At 40.3% G+C, this 14,807-nt stretch overlaps 1 protein-coding gene across 1 annotated transcript; it reads right to left on the reverse strand.

Annotated features, from left to right (window-relative positions):
- Positions 1 to 348: 348 nt before the first annotated feature.
- On the reverse strand, positions 349 to 14,022 carry LOC113672927 (uncharacterized). The gene is made up of 12 exons (XM_089204928.1): positions 13,888 to 14,022; positions 13,677 to 13,777; positions 7,433 to 7,598; positions 6,424 to 6,584; positions 5,495 to 5,641; positions 4,958 to 5,094; positions 3,860 to 3,923; positions 3,127 to 3,214; positions 2,267 to 2,379; positions 1,675 to 1,772; positions 1,038 to 1,130; positions 349 to 937 (listed from the first exon to the last, which is right to left on the reverse strand). The coding sequence occupies exons 1-12, from the start codon at positions 13,994 to 13,996 to the stop codon at positions 850 to 852; spliced, it is 1,365 nt and encodes a 454-aa protein (XP_089061054.1). The 5' UTR covers positions 13,997 to 14,022; the 3' UTR covers positions 349 to 849.
- Between the last annotated feature and the right edge of the window lie 785 nt (positions 14,023 to 14,807).

The following is a 14,807-nucleotide window of genomic DNA, read 5'->3' on the forward strand; positions in this document are numbered from 1 at the left end:
ATTACCGCCCTCGCGTCAGCCAATAGGATTCAAGTATTACTTACATTGAACAAAGTTTGACGATTGAAATCGGACTTTCAGTCAGTCATACGGTCTGGTCGTACTTCTCTTGGTGAAAAAAATAATAAGTTGATATCGCCATCGTCCTTTCAGTGCAAGCAAAGAGAATGTTGGAACCGTGACTAGCCACTGGATGAAACCAAGGGTACTATGAATGGTCATTTAATCAAAGGTTTCTTTGTAGATCTTACCAAAGTGGCGACTTACCTGAGCCGATGAACAACTTACCTTTCTCCAAAACTATCATAACAAGAACACATTTTCATCCGTCTGAAAAGACTCGCTCACTTTTAAAATCTTAGCAACTTTATTTTCTATTTTGCAAGTACATACAATAAACCACACATTATTCACACTACAGAAATTTTGAGTCCTAACTACAGAGTAAGCTTACTAAAATTTTTGGCAGCTTGTTTCAGATCATAAGTAAAAGATACGTTATTGGCACTTACATTCACCACACAGCATATCACATATGCAAGAATTTGCCACTGATACTGAAAGGATAGGACTTGACTGGCCTGACCACAGAATAATCATAATATGAAAGCTCAGGCAAGCGCCCGTGTGCAAAATACATTAGTAAAATTGAACTGATTAGTGCCAGTTTTTAACAAAAAATACATTAGTGATAGTCACACTCATCTCAAAGAAAATTGTATAGTAAGCAATAGCTTGGAAATAGTTCTGTCCTAAATTATAATGAACACAATTACAGGGCTAAATCTGCCACTGTATTATCAGTCTAAAGGATTATCTGTAGCAGGAACTTTGATGGCTGACTCATCATCATGCAGGAGGTTGATAAAGGTCGTGAAGTTGCTTCTCAACAGCATCAAAGTACTGTTCAGTTGAGCAGTACTGGTCCCGCTTTACACTATACAAAGCAACAACAAAATTTTAAATTCTCTGCTGAAATAGATAAAAAATAAAGCAATATGAAACATTCCACTCTATCTCGGCCAAGTTCAACTTACTTGCTAAGTCCATAGATACAAGCAGCAAGATCTTTAGTCATGTGACCGTTGTCAACAGCATCAACACATGCCTTCTCAAGAGCCTTGCAGAACCTGGTGGAAAAAAAATTAAATCATTTGGTAATCAACTGGGGTCATAAAATACTGCTGCTCCTATTAGGGTTTGTAGATGTGTTTGTGTTTGCTTGTTCATGTTTCCATAATTTTTGGGGTATAGCTACTTATGGTGATATGTTACAACAAAAAAAAAAATTCAACTAAGCACAAGCTAAATATTGCACTAGAGAACTAGTTCAGTAACTTTGTTATTAACAGAGACTATTTTGTACATTAGACCTTTTCAAGACATTTTGCAGTAATGGCTGAATCTATGTGGGAGAGAAAGGCAGTTCCTAATCTAATCTGTTAGTCTTCCACTTAGGGTCTTAGTTTCCAGTTTCAAGCACTGGCCACAGCCATTATGTTCTGTCCTTGGGGGGGAAAAATTGTGTTCTCTCTATTTTTTGGGGATACTGAAAAAAGGTGCTCAAGTGTTACCTATATTGGAATACTCTAGATCTGTTTGCATAGCAGGTACATGTTGGAAGGGGGTTCAATATGTTGAGGCTTCAGTCACTAAGCAACTTTGAAAACATACTTTTTGAGCTCAGCATTCTTGTCTAGTCTTGCTCTGTGACGTAAACCTTGAGTCCATGCAAAAATACTGGCAATGGGATTGGTACTTGTCTCATTTCCCTACAACATAAACATCAAAACAAATATCAAATACTACAACTTGTCAGGAGTTTATCAAGCACTTCATTCATGACCGTTAGAATACAAAGAATCGACCTCCTTAAAATCCCTGAAGGTTCCCTGATGGGTAGATACCAAAAAAAGAGTAAAAGGAGATTAGAAACAACTTAGCAAAAAAGTCAATTTGGCAGCCCAACCACATTGAATCCCTGGCAAGATATCTGTTCAGAAATCACTAAGAAACCAAAGTGAGGGATGAACACTCACAAAGAAAGCACAGGAGGGTGGAAGGGTGAGGGACAGAGTGGATGAAGGGGAAAGTGGAGGGACAAGGAAAGGTTGCTATGGGAGCTGGGAGAGAAATATGGAGGGAGGGTGCAATGGAGGGAAGGAAAAGAACATGTAGATGACTTTGCCAGAATGATCAGCCTCATTGAGGAAACACCTTGATTGAGTAAAAATCCAGGATTTCATAATAATCATGTCAGCTGTACCTTCTGGTACTCCCTGTAATGTCTTGTCACAGTACCATGGGCTGCCTCAGCCTCTATTGTTTTGCCATCACCACATACTAATACACTTGTCATAAGACCAAGGGAACCAAAGCCTGCAAGAAATCAGAATCGTTAACACCCTCAATCAATGAGCTCACTGGCTAGAGTAACACAAGCTTCAACAGATCTCTCCTTATACCCTATCATGTATATGTGCATTTACATTGTACATTGTATATGGAGCCTTCATGTAACAAATTAAGGAATAAGCCACAAGTGCTTCTTGTAATTTCTCTCCACCTTGTTCTTGTTCAGACTCTTTGGAGATTCATAGGCAAGGTTAAATTTTGGAATTATGGGGAAAAGTTTGCTGTGTAGTCATCACTATCCTGCAAAACAAGTTTGACTCACTTTTTTTGGGCCTTAAATGCCCAAAAATATGATATCCAGCAATTTTTGGCCCTTGAGAACTTATTCAAAACAAATGGAACCCCAACTGATGGTCCTGTATGCCACACAAGTGGCACCTTGTTAATACAGCTGTACTTTGTCTTTTCATTGACTAAATTCTCAAGTATTTTGTAAAGTGACTGAGAGACTACCTTCAATTAGACCAGTAAGAGTCTGAAGTTCATCTCAGAAAAAGCATCTTAAAAATTTCAAAATTTGCTTTATGTTCACCTCTTTATTCTTTGCCTGCCACACAAAGTAGAGTTTTCATTTCACATGGATGACATTCAGTTAAAATTCAATCAGACAGTAATTTTCTTCAGAATTCAATTTGGAACTGACTCATTTATTTAGTGAAGCCAATCACTACACTATGTGTAACCACCACAAATGTGAATTATGGCACATACCTTGTGCCAGTGTATCAGATTGGACATCTCCATCGTAATTCTTTGCTGCCCAAACAAATCCACCGGGAGATTTCAGGGCATAAGCCACCTAAAGAAAAAGAAACCTCAATTGTCACAACAAAGCTTAATACAACCATAACACAATTCACACAACAATACATGGCATTTTGGCATATCAGTAATTAAAGGCTTCTTTGTGTAACTTAATGCAAAATTACTGGACACCATAGATGTCATACTGATTCATGTAGGAATATCTAATAATCATCTTCTTGACTAGGGAAGTTACTATTATTATAGCAGTGGTGCAACCTGCCAAACTTGAAAGTTTGCTGACACCTAAGAGTGACTAACATCTAATTTCTCTGTACAGTATCACCAATGAATCAAACACTGAGGTTAGAAAAAAGAGGAAATGATCACCAAATAAAGCAACTCTTGATTGTTAAAAAAATTTTCCTTATCAGCACCTCGGCAAATGTATAGAGATCAGCATGGAGAATATGTGTGCCAGGGTTAAACAGCTGGTAATTTACCTACTTCCATACAACCTAAATTACAACCAAGTTATACAATGAATAATGGCAGGCCTGGGTAGATACAACTGACTTGCTTCATACTCATTGAAGAAAATGAGTAAAATGGTCTTTAGCAATGGCTAGCTCTACTGGAAGGAGCTGGTAATGTTATAACATCCAGTCCATGCTTACAACAAACACTGACTTTCACTTACCATGTCATCAATAAGTCTGTGCTCATACCAAATTCCAGCTTCCTTAAATTGATCTTTGTAACTCCTGAAATGTAAAAACAATCACTATGCATTTGAATGATCCTCACTTGACATGTATCTTTAACCCTTTAAGTCCCAATATCTGATTGTTAATTCTCCCCTCTAGCTGCTACACATTTCCTTGTACATTGGTAAGGAGTATTTGATGTAAGATCAAGGTAAAAACTCCCACCTGATAGGTTTTAGTATTCTCATTACCTGTTTGCTGGATAATATATATATAAATTATTATAGCCTGGAGAAGTTAAACAAGTAAATCACTTGTGGGAGTTTACGGGTTAAGTCATGTAAATGGTTCATCCAAATTTAATGCTAAGCATGAAATTCACCAGAGGTTCTTACTAATTGCCATACATTCCTTATGATGTGAGTTTGGATCAACTAATAATCCCTTAGTTTATTTTTCAATAAAAAAAAAAACAAAACAAAACATTTCTTTATTCTCATCAATTGTCTGCTTGATACTGTGAGAAGAAATTCTATCTTGGTCACTCATGGAGTTGTGGAGGCGCGGTGGCCTCATGGTTAGTGCGCTCGACTCTGGATCAAGTGGTCTGGGTGTGAGCCCTGGCCAGGGTCATTGTGTTGCGTTCTTAGGCAAGACACTTCATTCTCACAGTGCTTCTCTTTACCCAGGTGTACAAATGGGTACCAGCAAATATGCTGGGGGTAACACTGTGATGGACTAGCATCCCATCCAGGGGGAAGTAGCAATATTCCTATCCACTTCATGCTAAGGACACCGGAGCTAAGCCCCAACCATGGGCAACTTGGGCCTGTATAAAGGCTTTACTTTACTTTTTTCACTCATGGAGTTAAAGGATTAAATAATTCAGTCAGTGAAATAAATTTACAAATTTACACAAGAGTTGTGTAGTTTTACCTTCAAGGGAAACATGAAAGAAAAAACTACGTTTAAGACATCTAAAACCAGCTGCTATAAATAATTTTACAGAGGAAATAAATTTATAATACTACTGCTCATTACTTGACTGAAGGGAGGAAGGAACCAAAAATAAATACCAAATACCATCATACCTTTCGTAAATCTCTTCAAAGATATCCTTAAATCTGCCATCATACTTCTTGAGAATTGTATTCTTGGTGCTCATATACAGGGGCCATTCTTTACTCAATGCATATTGGAAGCAACTGTGAGCAAAATCCCTGATGGACTGAAAATCACCAACACAAAATAAAGTGCAGAGAATGAAATTTTTACATTTCATATCTGCACAAATGTCAAATCAAAGAGTGCTTTTTTTCAAGGTTGGGCCTGCTTGAGGAAGAAAGAAATGAAAATAACTTGCATTTAGGCAACCTAGATAGCACTTTTTCCATATTTCCTTACAGCAGAAGACTTCTTAAACTGGCTAAGACAATGAGAGAAAACTGCACAACAACTATGCCCTGGAGGAGTTCTGAAAAGGAAGCCTCCTCCCTAAACTATAGTAAGACTCTTCTCTTTCCTCTTTGTATGCACAATAATTTTAGAACAATTGATACAAAACTGACCAGTCCAGTTAAAGTAGTCAATATAAAAAGAAAGCAAGAAATAACTCAACAAATGAATACCTCATCAGTGTTATACATGCCCATGGTGACACCTCCAGTCCCTGTAAACTCAAACACCTCAGTGGTCAGCTTTTCACTCCCATCAGCAGGTCTATAGGAGATTTCAAACACTCCTGGTCCATTGACGACAAAATCTCTTGCACGATACTGGAAGCAAAAAGAGAGTTTCAGTCAAGTCACACAGCAAAATAATTTGAATACTTTCTTCTTGAGACTAAGGTTTAAGAGCTCAACACCTAATTTCTTAGGATACTAGCGGTACATGCATTTTTAGGACACATATCTATGCATGAATTTGATCTCTAATTTAACCTGCCCCTCAAAAAAATGTTATTTATTAACAACTGGCTCATGACTTACTTACAAGGGTGCTTTCAGAAACAGTAACTCTGCACAAAATGTTCCTGTATCCATCAAATTAATGAAATGGTAAGCAGATGGGAATCAGTTGAAACTATTGTCTGAATCATGTGTCATTTTTGTCTGCAGTGTCTTGCAACTGTCAACCCTGTGATTTAATTTCTGTACCCACTTGTCTCGCATATATAAAAAAAGATGTGTTTGTTGTTTATCATGGTTCTGAATAAATAAATGTTTGATCATTACTTTCATGATAAGGAATTATTATCAATTGTTTCAGTTGTATATTAAAACATTTTGACTGCTTCTGAAAAGTGAATTCAAAGTTTTTGTTGAGTGAGGAGATTGTTTTTATGCATCACTGTAAGTAGTACATTGCTAGGCTGCTACTGATCCATTTTGGAATGCTGCAAGGGGTGCAAATAAGTCCTTAATATTACTCTCACAAGTCAGTGTAGTTATCTCTGGTTTAGTATTTGATTAGGCTCAAACTTTTTCCCACTCTTTCACTGCTCAATATTTTTATGGAAGGAGCTACTTTTTTATATAACCTAGTCTGATATGGTTACCTGGTCACCATGAGCATGCCTTCCAATCACAATTGGCTTTTCCCATCCAGGGACCAGTCTGGGAACTTTCTGGCAAATGATTGGTTCACGGAATACAGTACCACCAAGGATGTTTCGAATGGTGCCATTAGGACTTCGCCACATTTTTTTCAGGTTGTACTCTAGAAAATGTGTATAAAAGTAATTTGAAGGACATTTTGTTAAAATAATCAATACTCACCCACAAACAATATTTTTGCATGTTATTATTTGAACAAAATTGCACATTGAAGGATATCATAAGCAGAATTGTTTTAACCCTTTACACCCTAACATCAGTATTGATTTCATATTCTCCATACTGTTCTCTATACATTTAGCAAGGTGCTGACAAGGAGAATTTGTCTAACAATCAAGAGTTTCTTTAGTTGGTGATCATTTCCTTTATTCTAATAGCATCAATGTGTGATTCCATGGTGATATTGTGAGGAGAAAGTAGATGCTAGTCACTCTTAAGGGTTAAAGGATTCAAAGGGACACTGTCTCAGTGGGTTATAGAGCACTCTTAACCCAATACATGTGTACATAGGGAAAAATGAGAATATTGTACTTGCAATTAAAAGGAAAATTAAACAAATGAAAGCAAAACTCTTGTTACGTTTCTAAGAAGTTTACATTTTATCGAGTTAGAGTCACATCAAAAACAGCAAAAACATCTTCACAAAAATAAAATTAGAAGATCTTGAACACTAGAAAAAGAGTGATGACTCACGTAAATTCACTCTTTCTCTTTAATTTTTAAGGGGTCAGAGATTGTTCTTTTCCTAATTAACCTAGTCACCTAAAGAAGGCTTAAAAAATGTCCACAAAGATCTTGTTCAACTGTATCTGCTATACACTGTAAAATAATGGTCTGTGGAGGTGGAGTTTGGTATATATTAAATAAACTGGAGATAGCTGATATAAGAACACTGATAGATGAAATTCTTTGCCATCCTTACTAATATCATTTACATACAGTTACATGTACCTTTAACCCTCTCCTCATCTGGAGTGATGGTCGCACATTTAATTCCCACACTGTAATGCTTGATGGCTTCAGCAGCTTCAACTGTTACTTTGTCATCTGTATCATCTCGATGTGGCAAACCAAGATCATAGTATTTTATATCCAGATCCAGATATGGTTTAATGAGCTGGCAGGAAAAAAATATCAAAGCTTTTAAATTACCCTTACTTTAACCTTTGGCCTAAATTGATGACTGCTCTATAATGAATATTGATGGCTAACAACTCTGTGTCTTTCATTATCAATTTTCATGACAAGTTTTTCCAGTTTTTTTAAGTCTGCATGAAATTCTACATTCCAAATGCTCCTTCTTTACCATAGCTATGTGATAAAGTAGCTACTAAAATCATGTTCTTATTGAGGTCATTAAGCCTAGTGCTTTCTACTATCATAAAAATGCAGTGAATGTTGCCTCACTTCATTCACTATCGCCTATCACTTCATATCTTCAGTGTTACTTTAATCCATTACTTATCGCTGCCTTAAACTGTTCCAGAGAATCGCTGGGAAACATTGATTATCAGTGAAAACCTTATTTCACTGACTACCCATAGAATTACGGAAAAATCCCCTTTACACATTAGTTTAAAAAAAAAAACCGATAATTTTACTGCTAACAGTGACTGTAATATCCACCACAGACGCAACACCTCAGATGATGTGCGAAATTCACAATACTTCAACCCAAGGAATGAAAAAATAGAGGTACATGGATGGCGTTAAGTGTTACAAATTCGTTTTTCCTCGCAATTCTTAATTTGCAATTACACTTCCCTTTCATTAATGTACCGCAAATTTGCATAAATTCTCACTGACTACCGCACACAATATCTTAATAACATTTGTTCTACCTCTGCAAACACACCAGCAGATTATTTGCTTCTTATCCTTCTTTCACAGTATTCAAAATAATATAAACATCGGTTTGGGTACTTAGCACACAAAGAGTCTTAATCAAAATTATTAGGTAGCTACAGTTAACGGTTTCCATGAACACAGGAAGAAGGCTTTGAAATGAGACCACACATTGTACAGCTTCAAACCAGATTGACTAAACTTACCTGAATTGTCACAATTTTCCATTTAAACTCTTTATTCAATAACGCAACGGCTACTACATGACAACATGGGCGAAATCAAAATGGCGGGTCCGATACCACGTTTTTTCCCACAGATCCGATGGGAGCGCGTGGTATGACGTAATATGACATCCCCCTTTCTACCGATGTAATAATAATAATAACGACAAAAAAAAAATGGAACTTATCATATCTCCAGAACATTACAATACTGGTTGAAAGGATATCCCTCCTGTGCTTATACTTATAAGTCTATTCTTTAGTGTCTCTACTGTTATAGATCCAGCCTTTGTGCAGGTGTCACAGTCCTCCCAGATCTGGTCACATATCCTCCAGCTATATCTGAGGGTCCCTGGGGGATGTTGTTCAGTGGCACTGTTTCGCCAGATCCTGGTCTGGGGGCTGCACCGTTTTTGTGCGATGTCTGTGTGTGACTGACTGGGGCAAGACTAGTTGTCTGCTGAGGTATCTCAGAACCTTGGTATACTGGGGTTTCCACCCGCTGGCATTGTGTTCCCCTCACTGCAGTTGTGTCTGGTTTCATTTGGGCCCGTGTTCTTCGATAGGTGGTACCTGTACTGCTGGATCTGATGATGTAAGATCTTGGCTGTTTGGCGGGTTTTACAATAGTGCCAGGTTCCCAGGTTTGTGAGTGGTGGTTGTACGTGCGGATGGGTTGGTCAGCTTCGAATGGCTTTTTGGGTGGTCCTGAATGCTGGTTGTAATAGTGGGCTTGTTTCTCCTGACGGGCTATGAGCTTACTTTTCATGACCTCATGGTGAGAGTGGTTGAGGAGGACTCTATGGCATGCTGGTAATCTAGTTTTAAATTTTCTGTTGGTGAGCAGTTCTGCTGGGGATTTCAGCTGGTGATCCAAGGGAGTGGCCCGGTATGATAGGAGAGCAAGGTACGGGTCCTCTTTATTTTCATCGCACTTTTGGAGAATGTTTTCCACGGTCTGGACCATTCGCTCAGCAAACCCGTTGGATTGGGGGTATAGGGGGGAGCTAGTAATGTGTTCTACCCCGTAGACGTTCATAAAATGCTTGAATTCTGCCGAACTGTACTGCGGTCCGTTGTCGGTCGTCAACTGCGTAGGGATGCCGTGTTCTGCAAAGATGCTCTTCAGGTGGTTGATAACTGCAGATGACGTGGTGCTTGTTAGTCTCCTGATGACAGGAAATCTGCTGTATTGATCTGTCAACAGGAGGTATTGCTGCCCTCTAAATTCGAACAAGTCCGAGCTGAGTCTTTCCCATGGTCGGTGTGGCGGTTCTGGCTGTAGTATTGGCTCTTTCCTTGCTTTATTTTGGTATTTCTGGCAGGGTTCGCACTGGTTAACTTGGTTGATGATTTCCTTTGTAATTCCAGGCCAGAAAACGGATGTACGTGCTCGTAAAAGGCATTTCTCTTGCCCTAGGTGGCCTTGGTGTATGATGTTCAGGATTTCAGGTCTGAGAGTAGGAGGTATCACGATGCGGTCTCCTTTTAGTACTAAGCCGTCCTCGATGGTCAGCTCTTCTCTGAAATTCCAATAGCCATGTAGCAGTTGGGGGCACTCTTCTCTTTTCTGTGGCCATCCTTCAAAGACCATTTCTTTTAACAGAGACAATACAGGATCCCTCCCTGTTTCGTCACGGATCTGTTGTAGCTTCGTTGGAGTTGCAGGGAGGTGTTGTGTGACGTGGTGGACATATATCTCTGAAAGTTGACTGCTGCTAGGGGTAGGCTGGGGGCTGACTCTTGAGAGAGCGTCGGCTATTGGTACATCAGGACCTTTTACGTAGTTGACCGTAACGTCGTATTTCAGGGCTCTCATCAAGAACCTCTGTAATCTAGGTGGGCAACTGGACAGTCGCTTCTTGAAAATCGCCTCAAGAGGTTTATGGTCAGTGTTTACTGTACAGTGCTTCCCAAAAATGTAGTAGTTAAATCTCTCTAGGCCCCATACTACACCAAGTGTTTCTCTCTCAATGTTGCTGTAGTTTTTTTCTGTGTCTGTAAGTGCTTTGGAGGCATAGCATACAGGTTGCCCCTGCTGCAAAAGGACGGCGCCTACTCCTTTCTGGGAAGCGTCAGTTTGAATGACAGACTCGATGTTTGGGTCAAAGTATCTGAGGACTCCCATTGATGTGATTTCCTGTTTGACTTGGTTGAATGAGTCGTCGTGTTCAGGTCCCCATACATATGCGGTGTCCTTCTTGGTAAGTTCTCGCAGTGGTGCTGTGAGGCTAGCCAATCGCCCTGAGTATCTTGTAAGGTAGTTTACGAGGCCTAAGAAGCTTTGGAGGTCTTTGCGGTTCTCAGGTGGGGTCATCTTCTGGATTGCAGATATCTTACTGTCATCTGGTTTGATTCCATCCTGGGTCCATTTGTGGCCGAAAAAGCTGACTTCCTGACATTTGAGCTGTACTTTGTCTTTGTTGAATTTGATTCCCCTTTCCCTGGATCTGATCATGAGGTTTACCATGTTCGCATCGTGCTCTTCCTCTGTAGCTCCGTATATGAATGTATCGTCTGCAATGCCGGTGACTCCTTTCAGGCCCTCCAGTGCTGAATCTAAGTGTTTCTGGAACACATCTTGTGATACAATAAGGCCAAAGGGGAGCCGGGTGAAACGGTATCTCCCGAACGGGGTGTTGAAAGTAGTCAGGTAGGAGCTGGCTTCGTCTAATGGTACATGCCAGTAGCCCTTTTTGGCATCAACTACACTAAAGAATTTGGCACCACTAAGCTGTGTGACTACCTCATCAATTGTTTTGGTGTAGTAGTGTTCGCGTTTTATTGCCTTATTTAGGTCACGTGGATCGAGGCAGACTCTGATTTTGGTGACTTCTCCTTTGCCGTTGGTTGTTTCAGAGAGGACGACGCTATTAACCCAGTCTGTGGGTTCGCTTACGGGTATGAGCACTCCAAGTTCTACCATGGTGTTGATTTCCTTTCTAAACATGTCTCGAAGGTGTACTGGTACGGTACGTGGTGCGTGGATGACAGGTTCAGCATTGGAGTCTAGGGTGATGTGATAAGGTTTCATATTGAAGGTTCCCAGGCCTTCAAAGCAGTCTCCGAAGTTGTTGAAGAAGGTTATCCTGTCCAGTGGGGGGTATGTTTCAGTGTCTAGACGGCTAGGGTATCTGCTGGTCCTTTGGTGCGGTTTGCATGGTCTGTGTTCTTTAAGGCGGGTCTCTTTGTCTTCTTTGGAGGTTTCTAGGCTGCAATTAAATTTTACCAGCTCAAGTTCCTCGCAGGTTTTACAGCCAAGCATTGTAGGTCCTGGTACGTCAGTAACATTGAAAACGACTTCTTTAATGCTGCCATTTTGATGGACGTATAGTGGACAGGTTCCAAGGGTCTTGATGGCGTGGCCTCCATACGCAGTAATCCTGTGGTGTGTTGGGCCAAGGGGTATCTGCTGGGAACTGCGGTTGAGTCTGTCATAGTCGTCTTTGGAGATGACATTAACTTCTGCACCAGTGTCGACCTTGCAGATAATAGGTATCAGGTGTGTATCATGGGGGTCTACCGTGACTTGTATTTCAGTCATGACTTTGGTGCGTTGTTTTTCTTTTTGTTCAATGCTTGCGATCATTGAGGTACTGGGGCTGTCTCGGGCTTCTAGTGTTCCCAGGAAGACTTTGTCGTAGCTTGTGCATTCACTTGTTACACCATCAGGTTGTTCTTTTTGTAGGGTCATCACATCTGACCTTGTTTTAGACTTGCAAACTTTGCTAAAATGACCGCGTTTGTTGCAGTTGAAGCATTCTACTCCAGTGGCTGGGCACTGCTGGTCTTTGGTGTGTGGTGTGTCTCCACATCTGTAGCACTGTCTTAGGTTGTTGTCACGTCGTCTGTTTCCTCTACCACTGGTGTACCTTTGGTGGGGCTGGTTTCTGGGCTTGTTTCCTCTGCTGATTGCATTGACTTCCCCTTCTTCTTGCTTTGGGTTTGTAGTGTCACTCATTGCTTTTAATTGCATCTGGGTAGCCTCATCAGTTCGTGCAATTTCTTTTGCCCTTGCAAAGGTTAATTCATTACCGCGGGCAATGCATTTTCGTCTGACCTCTTCCGAATCGGTGCCGAAAACTAATGTGTCACGCATGAGTTCGTCATGTAAGTCAGGTGGGTAACCTGAGCTCTGTATGAGTAGCCTTGCTTCAGTCAGGAAGGTGGCTAGGGGACGATTATTCTGTTTCAGACCTCGTAGATAATATCTGTTCAAGATATGGTTTGCTTGTGGTTTAACATGGTCTTCGAATCTTTTCCAGTATTCTTTCAGGTCTTTTTGTTGGTCTTCGGTTAGCGACCAAGTGTTAAATAAGTCTATTCCGTAATCGCCTGACCATAGCAGCACATATTTGCATTTTTGAGTGCCGTCTCGGGCTTTTAACGGTCCATCAAGTAGCAGTTCACACTTTTGGCGGAATCTCTTGAATCTAGTTAATAAATCTGGGCCAGGGGTCCAGTCCATTTTTGGTACTTCAAACCCAACCAAGTCGCTCATTTTTGGCTAAATTGCACGATAAGACAGGACTTTGTAGTAAACACTGTAAAATCGTACGTACCGGTTTTCTTGGTTGTTCTAGCGGTGAGAATTCCTCTATTGGTGTAAATCTATCCCACTTCCGACATCCATGTCACAATTTTCCATTTAAACTCTTTATTCAATAACGCAACGGCTACTACATGACAACATGGGCGAAATCAAAATGGCGGGTCCGATACCACGTTTTTTCCCACAGATCCGATGGGAGCGCGTGGTATGACGTAATATGACATGAATGTCAAGGTTAATTCGTGCGACTGACTTCCTTCCCGTGTAAGATAATACATGCACTTAGAGCCGAGTGCAAAATTTCACGCCAAGACAAGAAAATAGTAACTTGAATAATTATCCCTTCCTCGAAAGTTGCGTGTAGTTTTCTCGAGCTCAAACAATATTATTCAAAGAAACACTTCTAAGCCGGACTAAATTTTACGTTCTTGTTGCATAGGGACCATGTAACTTTGTTAATAAGAGGCTTATTTCCTTGGGTATCCGAGTAACGATTCCTTTGTTCACAAATCGTTGCCAAACAAAATTTGTGCTGGCCGATTAACTTCTAAATTAGAAAGATTGGTTTTGTTACCCTATCTTTAATCATTGTCCAGATCACACGAGTCATCTCATCGCCGTCCATCTCAACAACAGGCCCATCCACTTTGATTTTTGTGTGTCCATGATGGCAAACTGAAACAGACAACATTCACGAGATCAAAATCAACATTCGAAATTCCATGTGCATCGAGTCTTCCGCGCCTACTAGAAAGAAAAGAAACAAAACATTATGCATCACTTACAGTTCTTTTGCTGCCTGTGAGTCTCGAACGAAGGAGAAGAAACGAGAGCTCGCAATGTACTGCGTGCTCCAAAAAGAAAATTTGGAGAGCGTCTCACAATTGCCGCCATCCTTCGATTCCTGTGGCCCGGAAACTGAAAACAAACCGCAAAGAGGCTGGGTACTAGGGGAGTGTCAAGGTGTTAGCAGAGGTATGTGCTATGCAGGTCATGGTCGGTCAGTTATCGATTCCAATAAAGGTCATATTTGAGTAGCTATCAAAAGCTCCAATAGCTCTTCGCTCTTTCACATGAAAAGAAGCTTTACACGCACAGTTCTAGAACAACAAAACAGGTAGCGCTCAGGTCCTTTCTCGGGGGGCATAAATTAATTACAAATCGAATGGCCTTGTAGAAATACGTAGGTCAAATGTTGCCTTCATTTTTGGGACGGTTTACCAATAGCACTACAATAATTAAAAATACTGTGAGCATTATACAGAGTCTATGCGTTTCAAAAGCGAGATATGAATTTGACGCGCTCACAAAATTTCATTCGAAAGATTAGAAACGTTAAAATTCGTTTTGTTATTCGCCGAGTCTAGAAAATTAAACCAATAACGATAACTTCGTCCGAGGCGCAATTCACGAAGAGTGAACAGGGCCCCAGATATGAAGTATTGAAGCAGCACATGCGGTTTCAATATCTGGACCAATACAAAGGCAAACACGCTAACAAATAACGAAAATTTCTTGTAGTGTGACCGTAAGTTCCATCCGTGATCTGTTTCATATCAAACAGAGAGGAAATAATGTCAACGGTGACATCATCTTCCCGTCTTCTGTTCAACAGATCATCAAGAGTCACGGCCAACCAAGAAGAAGATATTCAACAGCATTCCTCGAGAGTAAGGCGTATTCTAGCCAGTATAAATGGCACCTA

This window comes from Pocillopora damicornis, chromosome 4 (genome assembly GCF_964200805.1).
Source record: "Pocillopora damicornis chromosome 4, jaPocDami1.2, whole genome shotgun sequence".
Taxonomy (NCBI): Eukaryota; Metazoa; Cnidaria; class Anthozoa; order Scleractinia; family Pocilloporidae; genus Pocillopora; species Pocillopora damicornis.